The sequence below is a fragment of the Cervus elaphus genome, chromosome 33, assembly GCF_910594005.1.
Source record: "Cervus elaphus chromosome 33, mCerEla1.1, whole genome shotgun sequence".
Taxonomy (NCBI): Eukaryota; Metazoa; Chordata; class Mammalia; order Artiodactyla; family Cervidae; genus Cervus; species Cervus elaphus.
The window spans coordinates 27766242-27783692 of NC_057847.1; the positions used below are offsets into that span (position 1 = coordinate 27766242).

Here is a 17451-nt window from a genome sequence, read left to right on the forward strand (position 1 = left end):
CTGTTTTAATATGGAATTAATCTGTATACTCTTCTTCATTAAAAATACTTTTATATGCTCTGTAAGGGAGGCAGGAGAAGTCTGTATCTTCCCTTTTCAAGTCAGGAAATGGAGGCACAGACAAGTGACTTGTCTAAGGTTAGTGGCAGAAAACAAGAGGCAGATCCAGGTCAATATGATGGATTCTTGGCTTCTAATCAAGTGTTTTTCCTACTATATCAAGTGACCTTGCAATACAACAGTGTTTTATATATTTATTCCCATTTGTAACCCAAGAGAGTACAAATTTTTACTTTATACACAAGAAGATAACATTTATTAATAAAGAGTAATTATTAAGACAAAATCGTAACTCTGAATGCTTCTATAGTTGCTATTCAAGTAAAAATGTATTTAAAAAATCATTATTTGCCTTTTCATATTACTTTTCACTAGTCTAAAAATGACTACTTGAAAGATTCAATATATAAGGAAATAATACTTTTGAAAGTCTGTGGCAATTATCTATAATTACTGTTTTTATCCACAAACTATTCTTGTTTTATACTTCATTTATTTAATTCTTCACTTATTAATAATTTAATAACATTTAACATGTTTACTGAGCAACTATTATGGGGTATCACATCACCTTTTTTTTTAAACATTCAACTTTCAAGGGGAAGTCTATTTTCTTGTGATATATACTAGATGTAAGCAATTATAAAATGTAATGAGTATTTTCTGATAAGTAATGAAGCCTTTCATTTAATAAAATATTTCATGAGAAATATAATTGAAGTTACTGACCTATATGTTTCCTTGGTCCCTTCACATTTCCCTGTGCACGTGCTTAGCTGCGTCCAACTCTTTGCAACCCCATAGACTGTAGCCTACCAGGCTCCTCTGTCCACAGAATTTCCCAGGCAAGAATACTGGAGTGGATTGTCATTCCCTTCTCCAGGGGATCTTCCTGACCCAGGGATCGAACCCACATCTTTTGTGTCTCCTGCATTGGCAGGCAGATTCTTTACCACTGTGCCATGCGAAAAGTCCTCACATTTTGAGACACTTGAAAACATTTCACTTTGATCATTTGAATGTTAAAAATGAAATTGTTTACTGAAAGTCTTCAGGAAACTTAGGAAAGGCAGAGACTATTCTCTTTGGGCACATTGGAAACAGGCGGAAGGGCGTGCTGATTTCATTGAAAGCAGCAATTTTTATTAGGGGTGATTAGGTGAGATAATAAATGGATAGCCTCTAAGTCAGGTATAATCCAAAAGAAAAATGCATCATGAAAAATACTTTATTTCATGTATACTTCATAAAATACCTCCTTCTACATATTCTGAGCTGGAGAGAGAGCAACAATATATGTGGAACAAATGTCCAAATATTCTAAGTAGGACAAAATGATATAGAGAGTATTCACCATAAAAGAATTTTTGGCTATATACTAAGACAAATTGATATGAAGAGAAAAGGTTGAACTAATTTAAACAACTAAAAACAGACTGAACTAAACTACTGCATGCTAACCTCTACCACATTCCCACTCCCATCCAAGTTTCATGACCTGGACATGAAATCACTATTATTAAGAATATCTTCTCACTAATAGAAATGCTGTCTGTCTCAACTAGTTCTCAGCAGATGTTTACTTTATATTTATTTATTTAAAATATACTTATTAATCATCAGATGTATAGAATTTTTTACAATCTCCATTATCCTAAGGTACCATTTCATAATTTTTTAGTAAAACGAACTGCCAAAGCACAAGTAACCTAAGTCTGAGAACTATGAAAGGCTAAGAAAATTAGAAAAGGTTAGAGCTTGTACAGTGTGAAGTTCCTGTGTTAAATTACCTGGGGCTGTTATTTGAAAGAAGGGCTGTTAACCATTTGGTGAAAACTTAAGTTCAAGAGAGAAAAGCACTCTGCGTGTATGCTTCGAGTTCAAGGCTGTCTATACCAGAAATGGAATACAACGTTACCTTCAGGGATTTTAATAAATCTAAGGAACACTGCTAGCAAAAGAGTTTCTGTCCAAATAGACTGACACACACAGGCCAATGTAGCCCCTAATGACAGAGTAAGATAATGACAGGCCCCACTCAAAATCAGCAGGAAGAGGAAGATCAATCTTGGCAGAGTGAAGGAAAAATGCTGGCTTTCTTCGCCTTAGCTCATCTCATATATATCTAGCTTCAGCAGCTGCCCAGTGCTGTAGGGCTCTGCATTAACTACACAGTGGATCAATAACAATTACACCTTCTCAAAAACATGACACATAGCAGGATTGGGTTGACATTTCACTTAGGCCAACATTGATCTCAGTGCATCTGATTCCAGCCCTAAATTCAAGTCAGGCCTGGGTTTACTTGGAATAAACACAGCGTTAAAGACAAAAAAGGAAACCAGCTGCTTGCGTCTGGGTCTGGAAGTAAACAGCACTTCCATCGGCGCATTTCACGTTTTCAATCCACTCTTCTTCCTGTTGCTACCAGCAATTCTGAAGTTGATCAAAGACTGTTTTTTATATGATTTACTCACCGTGACATCAATGTTGATAATATCTCCATCCTGAAGAGGTCGACTGAAACATAAACAGAAAAAAAAAAATGATGATAGATCCCAATAAAAGGAATATAAAAATAAATACCTAATGACTACCATCAGAAGCCCAATGAATAGTGATGATAATTCAGAGTGGAGAAGGACTGAATAGAATAACTGTATCTAATCTTTAACTTAAATTAGTCATATCATTTTTACTAGAAATACATAATATGAACATGTATCATCACTGTTTAAAAATCTACTTATTCTCAACAAAATATACTTATTATTACCTTAATTTTGCAAAGAGCCAAAACAATAGTAGATGGTTAAAAATTTGAGATGGTAAAAGAAATATTTAATGTACAACCACCTTTTCAGATTACGTATTGCTTTAACAAACATTAAATGGTGGTATTATGTCCATTTAGAAACAAAATACTTCAGAATTGTTGCTTTACCATAATCGGTTTCAAAAGTTTGCAAGCAGGTTTCAATTAAACTATAGTGTCTTTCAACATACATTATAGATCTTACTTTCATGTTTCAGTTTCCAAAGGAAGAATATGTTATTAAGCAATGAATACCTGTCAGGAATACCATGACAAAGCACGTTGTTTACAGAGGTACAAACGGATTTTGGAAAACCTCCATAGCCTAGAGGTGAGGGGTAGGCATCATGACTGATTATTTCCTGATGAACAAGAGCATCTATCTCTTCAGTTGTCATGTCAACCTGAAATATTAAATAAAGAAATTGTGAAGTGACAGTTGGAGATATCTCCTATATTTATTGACTATGCCTACAACCCTTCCAGAAGAGGTTGTACAAATTTACTGTGATAAACTTGTGATACAACATTTTAATTAATTATGATTAACACCAAAATCCTAAACTGTGCCTTTCTGACAATTGTTTGGGTACATAGTGGTGATATGGGCTATTAGGAAATGGCCATTTTAAACTCTAAGATCCTTTCAATCACTTGTGAATCATTAAATGACAGGATTCCTTTTTAGCCTGAAGATTTAATTTTAAATCTTCAGTTCTGAGGCAATTCCTTCCTCTTCTTCAGTGGTTAGTGGCCTCAGCTGATCAAAGCATATAAATTCTCAAAAGGATCTTCAGTTGAGGTGACAAAGCTTGAAAAGTAGGTCAACCCATGCCTTTTTATCCCAGCAAAACATTACATGGGTTTTGCAGTGATGGCATGGAAGTTACGGATCATTATCTGAAAAAATTAGTTTGATAAATTTTGTAGAGATTCTGGTTCACTAATCTTGATTTCTTTCATATCAAAACAAATCAATGTGTTTTTAAAAATATTTTTCCCTTACTAGAAGATATCCAATTGCTCCCCAACTAAAAGAAAAGTAAAATCAAAAAAAAAAAAAAAAAAGAAAACTAAAATCAAGTTTTGTGGGCACATAAAGACTGTCTCCATGAACTCATATATCATAAGTAAAAAGTCTAAAACAAGATCTTTTATTGAAAATTAACATTCCTTCAACTGTTTTATGTTATTTTATATTCACATTATGGTTAATTGTGTTCCTATAATAAGTCTATCACACAGATGTTACACTAAGTGTTTCATATTTGAGTCTCATTTCCTAAATGCTGCCCACCTTTTGGAAACTATAGGCCAGTATTTTCTTTTATGATCCTTACAGAGCAGGATTCAGATTCAGTTTCAGATTATTCTGAAAGACCTAAATCTTATAGTAAGATAGTTGCATACAATTACATTGCTGAATTACCTACAGCTTGGTGTGTGTGGTCTGATCTTTCTTTGCAGAACCAATGCAAGAAAATAGGAGACAAAGTATGAGGCAAAGCAACTCTTCAGGCACAAGAAATAATGTGGGGAATAAAAGCAGAAATTACAGGCAGGAGTAAGAAGGCAGAAGTCAAAGCTGTCTGTCATGCAGCAACTTGGATAGGCTGACTGAGCCCAAGCTATCTTCTGAATTCTGCTCCTTAACAGTGAATTTGGATTTTAAATTATCTTTTGAATAAACAGAAAATATACAATTCTTGTCCCCTATCCCAAGGTTTTACTTAATTTTTAACAAATTAGATGTGTACAAAAGAAGAGTTAAAGGAAACAGGGAAAAGGGGGGTAAGGTTTGCTGCCCTTTAGGCAAGTCTTTCGAGGTTTCATGAGACGCCACCTTTAAACTCTTCCCGGCCAAGAGGAGGACATGTCGGGCCAGCTGACAAGCCTGGCGAAGCCCTTGAATCTGATCTTCATTCTTAACTTCTATGCTGTCTCCCCAGTCGGGTACTATTCCTGTCGTCACATAGTCTGGCTTCTTTATGTGCTTGAGGAAAAAGGATTGAAAACGAAGATCAGAACCCAGCGCACGACAATGGGATCATTTTTTCGCACACAGCCTCCTGCTTCATGGAGCTCTGCCCTTCCTGCCGGAGCACCGACCTCCAAAGCCAGCACAACAGACCCTCCAGGCTGCCCCCGGTTCCTTCCCCTGCCCTTTTGAACTTAACGTGGCCTGTTAGTGCTGCCTCTGGATGGTCTGTTAACCTTACTGGTGCTTTGAGTCACGCTGGACTGAAGGAGACTTCTGGTCAAAACAAACAGAAGTTTTCTTTTCTTCCTCCTCCAACCCTGTTAGAATTGCCATTGATGACAAATAGCACCAAGTTCCCCAACCGCCAAATGGTTAATTAAGAGTGCTTTCATCTCCTCGACACAAAGATAAAATTTATGCAAAGGGTAGCCCACAACACCCTCTCCCAATGAATGTATGTAAAAGGCAGACTGTCAAGTTCATGGATGTCTATCAAATACACACTTCCCCTACATGTTGCAACTGTACCCAAACTAAGAAGGAACTAGAGGACGAAACAAAACAGCTCTTTTGCCTTTTCCTTTCTTTTCCCCCAAGTACATAAAAAATACTTGGAGCACTTTCATAATGTGTCAAAAACAAACTCCTCCCTCCTCTGAAACTCAAAATGTTCAACTCTGACCACCCGTGGAGAACCTTCTCCCCTACTAACTGAAATTCATGGGCAAAATTCAGAAAATAAATACTGTCTCACACACAGAGCTCCTTTCAGACCCAGGTTTTGCATAGCTCTTTACCAACTATTTATGGCAACTGCTACATGAGTTTTGTTGAACAGCACCCAGTAAGGCTACACAGACGTTGGGGACAGGAAGCTGAGGGCGATAACACTATTCAGTGAACATCACAGCAACTGTGGAAGGGCGAAGGTTAGGGCTCCGTGCTTTGTGAACGGCATCACACAGGATTTAAGGACCTTCACTTATTCCTGTGTTCAGATGGGCCTCTCTGACACAGGTAACACCACGGCTTGGGCTGCCACAGCCAAGCGTAGAATGAGCATCTTCCCTCCTTTGGCTTCGGTGCCGGCGCCCACAAAGCGCTCCGTCTCCACCGCCCCGCCTCCTCCCGGCTATGCAATCTGGCCAGGTTACAACCACAGGCAGAAGGGCTGTTGGCTTGTCACTGAAATTCTAGAACAATACATTCACCTCTCTGGAGACTTCTTTTTTGTTTTCAACGAAGGAAACACCAGAGACATACTCTGGGCTCTGGTGGCCTGTCTTGTCATCTCTTGTCACAAAAATGGGCCACTCACCTTCAGGGAGTATGATATACTTAATGTGGATTTACTATCCCGCAAAAAAACAGTCACAGAAAGAGGGAAAGCAGGTGATTTTCAAGGCAAATCCTTCTTTCTTTCAGCTATTCTCACTCTTCCTAAATGATCCCCACACCTCCTTTACATTGCATTTGGAAAAATGGATAGTCTTTCACAGAATTATACTCTCTGAAAAAAATCAAGAATGCTTTGAGACAAGATGTTTTATCTAATTTACTCTAAAGGACAACTGAAAGACAGCATTAATAGTAACACAGAAAATGTAAAAGCAAGCTTTAGGGAAAAAACGCCTAGTGTATTGGTTTCAAGGAATCTTTCTTAAATGATTCCAACTGTCGTCAAAAAAATTTTTTTTAAAAGTTAAGAAACTACATACATAGAATCTTATCTTCATGGTAGAAATTTAATATGGAAAATTTCATGATAGGAATTTAAATTCTAAAAGAATTAAGCAGTTAGAAGCCCAGTGCCTTACTTTAAAAAGTGAATATTATAGAACTGCAGGATGTTAACACTTCCCAAATCACAGTTTTATATCACAGACCAAGTTTAAAAATTATAATTCAGACGGCTCAGAAATCAAAGGTGCAAAAACACCCCATCGCTTCTGTAGTTAACCTTTTTCTTGGCTGGAAAAAGCAACAGATAATAGGCAGTGCAGTACCTTAGGGACTGGATGAGCTGGAGAAACTGCAGCCGGGAAAACTATACTGTGGGAAATCTCTCTTTGTCTCCGGAAAAAGAAATTTCTTCTTTGTTGACGGCTTGACTGCTTGTGTAAGTAGATATGATTGAGCGGTGACGAGAAAATCCTATGACAACCTGGGAGCAGAAATAGACATATGTTAAGTAAAAAAAAAAACAAAACCAAAAACCTACTTAGTGCTACATTTTTCAGTTGTGTCGTTGTCTATTAAATCATTATAATAATCCTTTATTGGTTCAAAAAAGAAAAAGCTCCAAACAGAAAGGAAAGCAGTGATATTCTGAGCTCTACTACAATAGTAGTACAGCATATTTATTAGCTAATGCTATGTTTACTTAAATGTTTGACAATGGAAAACTCTACCCTAGTGGGAAACAAACATATAGAAACATTTGCGAAACACCAGGTCTATAAAAAGAGCAATTTGTGCTGTGGTACCTTAAACGCAGCCATGTCCAGGATGACCCTAGATTCAGGGTACCGTTTGGGTGGCTTTATATTCTTTAAGGTCGTTTTCCTTTCCCGAATCCTGGACAAATTGCCAGCTGCACTTTTTTGCCCTCGATAGGATTACTACTCTGTGTTAAATTCATGTGCAGCGAGGCATTATACTGAAATTCATTGTAATGAAAGCTCAAATCAGATAAAGACTAAATAGTAAAAATGTAGGGTGCAACCCTGAAAGAAAATGAATGTAGGCTCAAAAAGTACCCACAACTGGAATTTAGAAATATCTATCAAAATTTTAAATGCATATATCCTTTGACTTGTCGGCTCATCTCCTAGGGCTCTACCGTATGCAGTGATGGAAGTGTGACGATGAACTGCAGCACTGTTTGTGATAGAAAAAAATGAGCAATAATCCAAATGTCCATCCATAGGGGACTGGTTAAATATATTATGGTAAATCTACACAACAGAAGACGGAAAAGTAGAGGGGTATTAAAGAGAAAAAGCTAAATCATCTCTGCATATTGATATAGGAAGAAGTCACAATATATTGCTAGGAAATGCTGAGCAGTATGTATGAAAAACTCATTAAGGTAAAAAGAGCTTATGCATTTATATAAGTTTGTATATGCCTATAAAATTTCTGAAGATTGATATTCATCAATAGTGGTTATTTCTGGGGCATCTGATTGGGGCTGGGGTGGGAAGGAAGACTTCCTGATTCATTCTATTTTCTCTAAACTAATAGACTTTTAGGAACATTCACTTGCATTATTTTTATAATTAAAACAGTAGTTTAAATCTCCCTTTCATGCCATAATTGCATGTCAGGGACTGGAAAACTACAATCCAAAGGGCAAATCCAGCCTGCTTCCTGTTTTCATAGAGCCAACAACTTGAAAATGATTTTTATGTTTATGAATGGTTGAAAAAAATCATAAGAAAAATCCCATTTTATAACATGAAATTATGCAAAATTCAAACTTCAGTGCCCATAAATCCATAAATAAAGAGTTATTGGAACATAGTTATACTCATTCACTTATAATTAGTCATGGCCGCTTTTGCACGACAGTAGCAAAGTTGAATAGCTGTGACAGAGAACATGTGACTCACAAGGCCTAACATATTTACTACCTGCCCCTTAGAGAAGTTTGTCAACTCCGGATCTAGAGAACTCATTCTCAAAATGTGATGCCCAGACCAGCATCTGAGTATCACATGGGGAAAAGATGCAAATTCTTGGGCCCCTCCTCAATTTACTGACCCAAACTGTGGGATGAATTCAGGGATCTGTGTTTAACAAACCCTCACCCAGGGTGATTCTCATGCACACTAAAGTTTCAGAATTACTGGCCTAGAGTAATGGAAACACAAATTGCAGGTGAGTATTGGCCCCAAAACTCAAGATCTCTAAGTGAATTGGAAAGAGGCACAGATGCAAACAGACTCCAATGGTCATTGATTCAGTGTCATAGTAGAAAGTTAGTCACTCAGTGATGTCTGACTCATTTGTGACCCCTTGAACTGCAGCCCACCAGGCTCCTCTGTCCATGGAGTTCTCTAGGGAAGATTACTGGAGTGTGTAGCCATTTCCTTCTCTAGGGGCTCTTCCCCACCCAGGGATTGAACCCAGGTCTCCTGTATTGCAGGAAGATTCTTTACCATCTGAGCCACCAGGGAAGCCTGTCAGGGTCATAAGTTTCACTTAATTATGTTCTTCCAGAAAGTTGAATATAATATTGTTGAAAACCTACAGAGCTATTTCAGGTATTATTTTAAACAATTCCAAATACCAGACAAAGTACTGCCAGGAATATCACCTTTGTTTGATAGAGGCAGATACATATTCCCTAAAGTTTATAAAGTACAATATTTCCCTAAAGACACCACCACCATCCCCAGGGGTGTTAACTGGTCTAAGAGGGGGTAGGGTAGTTTCCTAGTAAAAGTGATAGCTAGAAATCAGAAGCCTGGACTTTTGTCTCAGCTCTACTACTTCTCAGCTGTGTGGGCCTCAAGTGAGGATTAATTGGGATAAAGTATGTGAAAGTGCCTTACATTTAGTAGATGCTCAAAAAACAGTAGTTCCTTCAAGAATACTTAAAAAAGCAAAATGAGAAAGAAACTATGGGCTTCACTATAGCTTCCAGTACTGAGAACTTATGGTTGTTGTTCAGTTGCTAAGTGGTGTCTTGAGATGACTGTTTGCAACCCCATGAACCACAGCATGCCAGGCTTCCCTGTCCTTCACTATTCCCAGTTTGCTCAAATTCATATCCATCAAGTCAGTGATGCCATCCAACCATCTCACCCTCTGCCACCCTCATATCCTTCTGCCCTCAATCATTCCCAGCATTGCGGTCCCCTCCAATGCTCTTCACATTGGGTGGCCAAAGTATTGGAGCTTTAGCTTCACTATTAGTCCTTCCAAAGAATATTCAGGGTTGATTTCCTTTAGGATGGACTGGTTGGATCTCCTTGCTGTTCAAGGGACTCTCAACAGTCTTCTCCAACACCACAGTTCAAAAGCATCAATTCTTCAGTGCTCAGCTTTCTTTATGGTCCAACTCTTACATTCATACATGACTACTGGAAAAACCATAGCTTTGACTAGACGGACCTTTGTCAGCAAAGTGATGTCTCTGCTTTTTAATACCCAGTCTAGGTTTGTCATAGCTTTTTCACTGAGAACTTATTATGTATCAATTACTGCACTAGGCCCTTTACATATGTTAGCTCATTAACATTCATGAGAGCCATGTAAGTTGTGACCTGCTATCACTCCGCTCCACAGTTGAAGATGCAGAGGTACACAAAGGTAAGTAACTCCCCCCAGAGTGCAAAGCTGAGGGGACACAGGTCAATTTGCCGTCATAAAGTATATTCCTCTTCCACGCATTAGAAACATGAGCTAACAACACACAAAGAAACACTCTGAAAATGTAAAAGTCATCCGAAAGCTATTAAAAGTTACTATTTTTTTTTTTTCCAAAAGTGGTGATGGGTTGGCCTAATCTGTCCTCTTTCTCAAGCCAAACTCCCTTTGCTGACCAGATACATGCTGCAGGGAGGTGACTTACAGAGGTTTGGCTGGACAGTCTGTCAATTGTTATCATTGTTGTTCAGTTGCTCAATCATGTCCAACTTTTGCGACCCCATGGACTGCAGCTTGCAAGGCTTCCCTGTCCTTCGCCATCTCCCAGAACTTGCTCAAACTCACGTCCATTGAGTTGGTGATGCCATCCAACCATCTCATCCTCTGTCATCCGCTTCTCTTCCTGCCTTCAATCTATCCCAGCATCAGGGTCTTTTCCAGTGAGTCAGCTCTTCCCATCAGGTGGCCAAAGTATTGCAGCTTCAGCATCAGTTCTTCTAATGAATACCCAGGACTGATCTCCTTTAGGATCAACTGGTTGGATCTCCTTGCAGTCCAAGGGACTCTCAAGAGTCTTCTCCAACACCACAGTTCAAAAGCATCAGTTCTTCAGCACTCAAGTCTTCTTTATGGTCCAACTCTCACATCCATACATGACTACTGAAAAAACCATAGTTTGACTATACTGATCTTTGCCAGCAAAGTAATGTCTCTGCTTTTTAATATGCTGTCTAGGTTGGTCATAGCTTTTCTTCCAAGGAGCAAGCATCTTAATTTCAAGGCTGCAGTCATCATCTGCAGTGATTCTGGAGCCTAAGAAAACAAAGTCTGTCACTGTTTCCATTGTTTCCCCATCTGTTTGCCGTGAAGTGATGGGACCAGATGCCATGATCTTTGTTTTCTGAATGCTGAGCTTTAAGCCATCTTTTTCACTCTCCTCTTTTACTTTCATCAAGAGGCTCTTTAGTCTGTGGATACAGAATGGAAAATCTGGATCCCAGCTATGACCAAGGAAAGGCTCAGGTGGAATCAATCAATGATTCTGAGCTCCCTAACTGCATACCTGCTGCTGCTGCTGCTGCTAAGTTGCTTCAGTCGTGTCCGACTCTGCAACCCCATAGACGGCAGCCCACCAGGCTCCCCTGTCCCTGGGATTCTCCAGGCAAGAACACTGGAGTGGGTTGCCATTTCCTTCTCCAATGCATTAAAGTGAAAAGTGAAAGTGAAGTCACTCAGTCGTGTCTGACTCTGAGCGACCCCATGGACTGCAGCCTACCAGGCTCCTCTGTCCATGGGATTTTCCAGGCAAGAGTACTGGAGTGGGGTGCCATTGCCTTCTCCGAACTGCATCCCTAGGTAGGACCAAAGCCAACCTCCTAAATGTTTCCCTTCTGAGAAAAGCATGTATTATGATGACTATTAATGACGATAAGACTAATAAAAGTAGTAACAGTGATAGTGGTTAACACTTCATAGCCAGTTTCTATAATTAAGCAGAGTTCTGGGTGATCCACACACATGAGCCCTTGCCATTGCTGTTAGGGACTGGGACAGCTGTTGATGTCACTACTTCATGGATGAGGAACCAAGACACACCTCTGGTGGCCCCAGCAAGAGTCCTAGAAGTCCCAATCCAGGGCTGGGTCTGCTGCTCCAAGCTGCCTTTCAACATTGTGCACGGGCTCTAGTAGCTGGCATGCTTGGCTAGAAAGTGTGTTTTTTCAGGGATTCAATTTCAAAGAAATTTTTTTTTTTAATCATGAAAAAAATAAACATCATGAGACCAGCCAACATTCAGAAAGAATGTATTTTTCATGAAAAGTTTTAGAATTGATCTAACTGGGAGGCATTGCAGTAGTGAGAATAATACTAACTTTGAAGTCAGACAGATCTTGAGTTACCAAAACTGAGCCCCACTTTCCTCACCACTAAATGGGAACAGTAGTGCTTTCCTCACCACAAGGCTGTTGTGAGAATTGGCAGAAATAACATTATCCTCAAACCATCTTTAAAAAGTAGGCGCTCTATGGAGGAATTCCCTGGTGACCTAGTAGTTAGAATTCTAGGCTTTCACTGTTGTGGCCTGGGTTCAACCCCTGGTGGGGGGACTGAGATCCCACAAGCCATATCGTGTGGCCCCAAAAAAAAAAAAGGAGGTGCTCCATAAAAGTTTCTGTCTCTTCCTTTCCCCTCTCAACACTGAACATGTTTACCTTAGGCCTCAAAATGTGCTTATTCTTTTATTTGACAATTCTTACTGAGCTCCTCCTGGGCTTCCCCAGCGGCTCAGCTGGTAAAGAATCCGCCTACAGTGCGGGAGACCTGGCTTCCATCCCTGGGTTGGGAAGATCCCCTGGAGAAGGGAAAGGCTTCCCACTCCAGTATTCTGGCTTGGAGAGTTCCATGGGGGTCGCAAAGGGTCAGACACGACAATGTGACTTTCACTACTGAGCTCCTCCTATATGCCATGCTTTAGACATGCGGTAAACGAAGTGACAAAGTCCCTCTCTGGGTGCTCACATTCCATGGTGAGACATGGGCAAGAAGCAAGCCAACAAATACATTCAATTATATCAGATGGTGATATTCTTGATGAAAAATCGGCCTAAGTGACACAGCATTGGAGCTAGAGATTCTGCTCCTGGACCTGCCAGGAACTAAGTGTGTGACCCTGAGCAGTAACCACAGTGGACACGGCTGAGATCTTACTGGAGCCAAGCTCTGCGCTGAGCACTTCACAGACACTACCCACTGCTACAGAAGACGAGCTTCCCAGATTGCTCATCTGTAAAGAATCTGCCTGCCAATGCAGGAGACGTCAGAGACGCAGTTTGATCTCTGGGTGGATAAGATCCCCTGGAGAAAGAAATGGCAACCCACTCCAGTACGCTTGCTTGGGAAATCCCATGGATAGAGGAGCCTGGGGTGGGGGTGGGGGGTGGGGGCTACAGTCCATGCAGTCGCAAAAAGGCGAATATGACTGACCACTGAGCACACATGCGCAGAAGACATTAAAGGGAGGGAGATGAGCTTCATAATCTTTGAGGTCTCTTTCAGCTCTGACAGTTGTGCCTTCATTCAGCGGTTTCTGACTTCTGTCATGCTACAACCCAGGCCGTGGGATGATGTGGAATCTGATCAACTTTATGACTCATGAAGGTTTTTTTCAATGCAGCTGATAACACGAAAGAGACAGAACCTTTATCAGTATTATCAAGTTCAAGGAGACAGTCATTACAGGGGGAATCTTTCCTATGTCCTTAAACTCAAGGCATGAAGTCATCAGGACTCTACTAGGGTATCTGAATGAGGCTTTTGAGACATTCATTTCTAAAATGAACAGCGTTGCCAACATACCTGTTCTGCTAAATAATGAGCTCGCTGCCAAAAAAGAGGCAGGCACCCCCCCCCCCCAACACACACAAATGACTTAAACATTGGGAACATAGCCTGAATATATTCAATCTGTTGACAATTATGGTTTTGCAAAGTACTCGGCAACTCTACTTTCATAAGATATTTTTTATTGGAAGCAAAATATTTTCTTTTAATCTGATAAAAGATACCCTATAAATGTTGTCACAAAGTAACAGGATAATAAGGTACCATACTGTGTTTATTCCACTAACTATTCATTACAAACCAAAAAAAATAACAGTTTAGTGTTTTTACAGGTGAAATGAAGAAATGGTCTTACATCAATATGTGCCTTTAGAAGATAATGGCTCTCCAATTAAATGTGGCATAAAAATGTGTGTGGGGGGGGAAATCCTTAACTTTGCTTATCATAGTGTAATTAATAAATAACAATTGGGCTTCCCTGGTGACTCAGCGGTAAAGAATCCACCTGCCAACGCAGGAGACACAGGTTCAATCCCTGATCCAGGAAGATCCTACATGCCGGGGAGCAACTAAGCCCATGGGCCACAACTACTGAAGCCTGCTTGCCCCAGAGCCTGTGCTCTGAAGCAGGGGAAGCCACCACAACTAGAGAGTAACCCCCACTCACCACATCTAGACAAAAGCCCGCACAGCAACAAAGATACAGCACAGTCATAAATAAATAAATAAAAATTTTTTAAAATAAATAAACAGCAATTAGCAAATTTTCTAAATGCAGAGTGAGCAAAATTAAAATCTATCCCAATTACATTCAGGGTCACAAACTACATTATCTATTAGAGATTATTCTAGAAAAGGTTTGTTGAATTTCCTATATATTTCCTTTCTTTGTAAAAGCACTGCTTTGCACATCCAAAATGAATACATATGAGACACATCAGCTATATGTCAATTTTAAAAGATAATTAAATAGAAAAACAGCTAATACAGTTATAAGAAGAACAATATAAGAATAATACAATATTGTAAGAACAATACAAGAAGAACAGATACAGTTGTAAGAAGAACTTTTTATAACTATATCTAATTTCCAACTTGCTACTGTCAATGTTACAGTCAATTTGATGCATGGATGTCAATCATCAGAGGCAGGGACACCAGGTAGGTTTCCATCAGCCTCAGGACTGGCCCCTTGGTCTTCTGGGAACCATCATTCACCCAAGACACACAGCAAATCCTCTTTTGTTAAAAGTTATTTTCAGGAAAGAAGGGGCATGTTGGCTACTCTGAAGTTTAGGACACACCAGTAGGAAATCATCAGAAACCTTAGAAGACAGCCCTGATCAGCAAGGAGCTGCTTTGGACTAATTTGATCTTAAAACACATGATCATAGTGAGTGTTGTCACTGTCAATTATGGAACAGAAACTCTATATAGTTTCCTTAGGCAGTAAATCTATACGTTATTTGTTATGAATACTAGAATACTTAGTTATCACAGGTAATAATAAGAATTTATTTTCAGTGTCATAAAAACCCTATCAGCTCCTAGTTTAAGCTGAACGTCTCTTGAAAATGCTGTATGTCCTTTGGATCCTGCGGCACATTTTTCATATCCTAAATTTGCATTTGCAATGTAAATCTACATTATGGTTTTAAATATTTTCATGTTCAGTAATAACGTCAATTTCTAAAAGCTGCATTTTATTTCCCTTTACCAATTAAGTCTGAAAGGTGAGACTGCTGAATTCAAGTATGATGGGGGAGGAATGCATTCAAAATAACTAATATTGCTGCACACTACATGCCCTATATTCACTGGCCTCTTACTCAGGGTCCATTTTAATTGTTATCTGCGCATGCATTCTATACCACATAATGAAATGCTTCCATTTCACCCACTGAGCCCTGGGTTTTTATGTGCACCTCTACTAATGACCCTTAATTAAACCGATTTTACCCTTGGAAATGCAAGTTTTCTTTTGGTCAACAAGTTTTTTTTTTTTTTTGGTCAACAAGTATTTTTAAGGGAGGTTCTGAATGAGCTTTCAAAGAGACATTTAAAATGCTTATTATCTTAAACAAAGTACGTTTGTACTCAAGTGTGGGCTACCAGTACCTCTGTTTCATTGCACATTTCCGGGGAAGCACTTTTACCCTGCACAGTGCCATCAATTCAAAGTTATGGTATATTTCAGAGGCTTCAAGTATCTGGGCAGAAAACAACACAATAAAGTGGCCTGTGTAACTTTACATTAGCCAACAATGTCAACCAGAGATAATATGCAATTTAAAAGACACCCTGTAAAATGTCTTGCTGAACGTATTTGTTCATAATGATGAGCAAATGCCAAAGTCTAGTAACAAAACTATTATTTATAGCGTATCAACATCTAATTGATTTTACAAATGGAGGCAATTATTTTGGATGGAGGGAGGGATGCCTGCCAGATTTAAATGATTTATGATTACTAAGAGAGAAAACAACAATGCTTCACTAATTCATTTTCAAATATGGCTCTTACACTTATTGATGATTTTAATTTTAAATCAAATTATTTCCTAAAATAATATATTCATGTTAAAAAAAAAAAAAGCAACTTTGTGACAGCAATCTGAGATATTTTGAACTGTTTAGAAATACTGGTTCCTACAGTAGGCTCAGGAGGGACTGTCCCACAGAAAGACATTTTCAAGGTGCTGATTTAGAACCACAGAAAGATCGCACTTCATGAACGCCAACCAATTACCCAGGGAAGAAGCACAGGCTCTCATAGCATGGGGAATGCAGCCATGCATATTTCCTGACCTAAAACACTGATGGTCCACTTGATAGATTTGATAACTTGCACAAATGTCGTGAAAGGAAAATTAAATAGTCTGCCTCACTCGCTGTAGCTCCCATTGATTTTTATAATCCAGTACTAAGAGGTACATGTTTCAAAAGTAAATGAGAAAGATTGAAAGTTTCTTCCCATTTCAAGGAGACTACAGAGGAGAGAAGCTCACATTTCACAAGAAATAACCTGTGCATCTGTTGAAGAAGAAGCTGGTGGAGGGGGCGGGGAGCGGGAATCCAAACAGCTAGGAGAATGCCCCAGGCTGAAGCAGATACTGATTGGGGCAAAGCTAAAGGACAAGGGCCCTCGGAACTAAACAAAAGCAAATTCATTCTGTTGACAGATGTTGATTACATCAAAGCAACAAGGAACTCCCCTCAACTCATAACTTTTTTAAAAAACAATTAATACCTCTCTACAATCTATACAATAAGGACAAAGTACATTTTTAACTCAATCATAACAAACATTATTAAACTTGTTTTTTAAAAGTTTCAGTTGAGTTCTGGTGTGTTTTTAGCCATGGGCTTCTCCAAACAGTGCGTTATTCATTCCCATGGACATGTCTGGAGAGCTAAGCTGGCCATACCATCAGCCCCTTCCTTCCAGGGGTTAACTGCTCTGGCTGCCAAATAAAATACAGAGCAAGCCATGTAATTATGGAGACAGTCAAAGGGCAGGCTCTATTTTGAAATCTATTTGCACAGACAAGGTCTTCCAATTGAGCTTACAGGAAACAAGCTGGTAAAGAGCCTCCTTTTCCCCAGATGCGTTCCACACTTTTTCTCCAACTCAGGAAATCATGGATATGGACACCATACACCATTACTTCCTGGATTTCAACCTAAGATGCCATTACAAGGAGAAGAGTGGATCTGTTTCACAAACCTGTAAAAAAAAAACCTTTTTTTTTTTTTTTCTTAATTAACAGCATTTGGCAACAGCCTCTGGATGATAAAGCTCCAGTGTTTATTAAACATTTCTCAAGAGGATGCAGGCCAATTTTTATGCAGGTACTGGAAAACAGATCACTTTCTT

The 17451-nt window shown here is 39.2% G+C and overlaps 1 protein-coding gene across 2 annotated transcripts in view; it reads right to left on the reverse strand.

Annotated features, from left to right (window-relative positions):
* METAP1D (methionyl aminopeptidase type 1D, mitochondrial) overlaps window positions 1-17451 on the reverse strand; it is a 71690-nt gene that overhangs the window by 10759 nt on the left and 43480 nt on the right. For both annotated transcript variants that reach the window (XR_006339464.1, XM_043894479.1), the window contains exons 2-5: window positions 6863-7020; window positions 4719-4868; window positions 3131-3279; window positions 2538-2580 (exon numbers count right to left, since the gene is read on the reverse strand). Coding sequence is in view for 1 of the 2 variants with exons in the window: in XM_043894479.1 (XP_043750414.1) it covers window positions 2538-2580; window positions 3131-3279; window positions 4719-4868; window positions 6863-7020 (500 nt within the window). In the remaining variant the exon portion in view is untranslated. The remainder of the gene's footprint in view (window positions 1-2537; window positions 2581-3130; window positions 3280-4718; window positions 4869-6862; window positions 7021-17451) is intronic.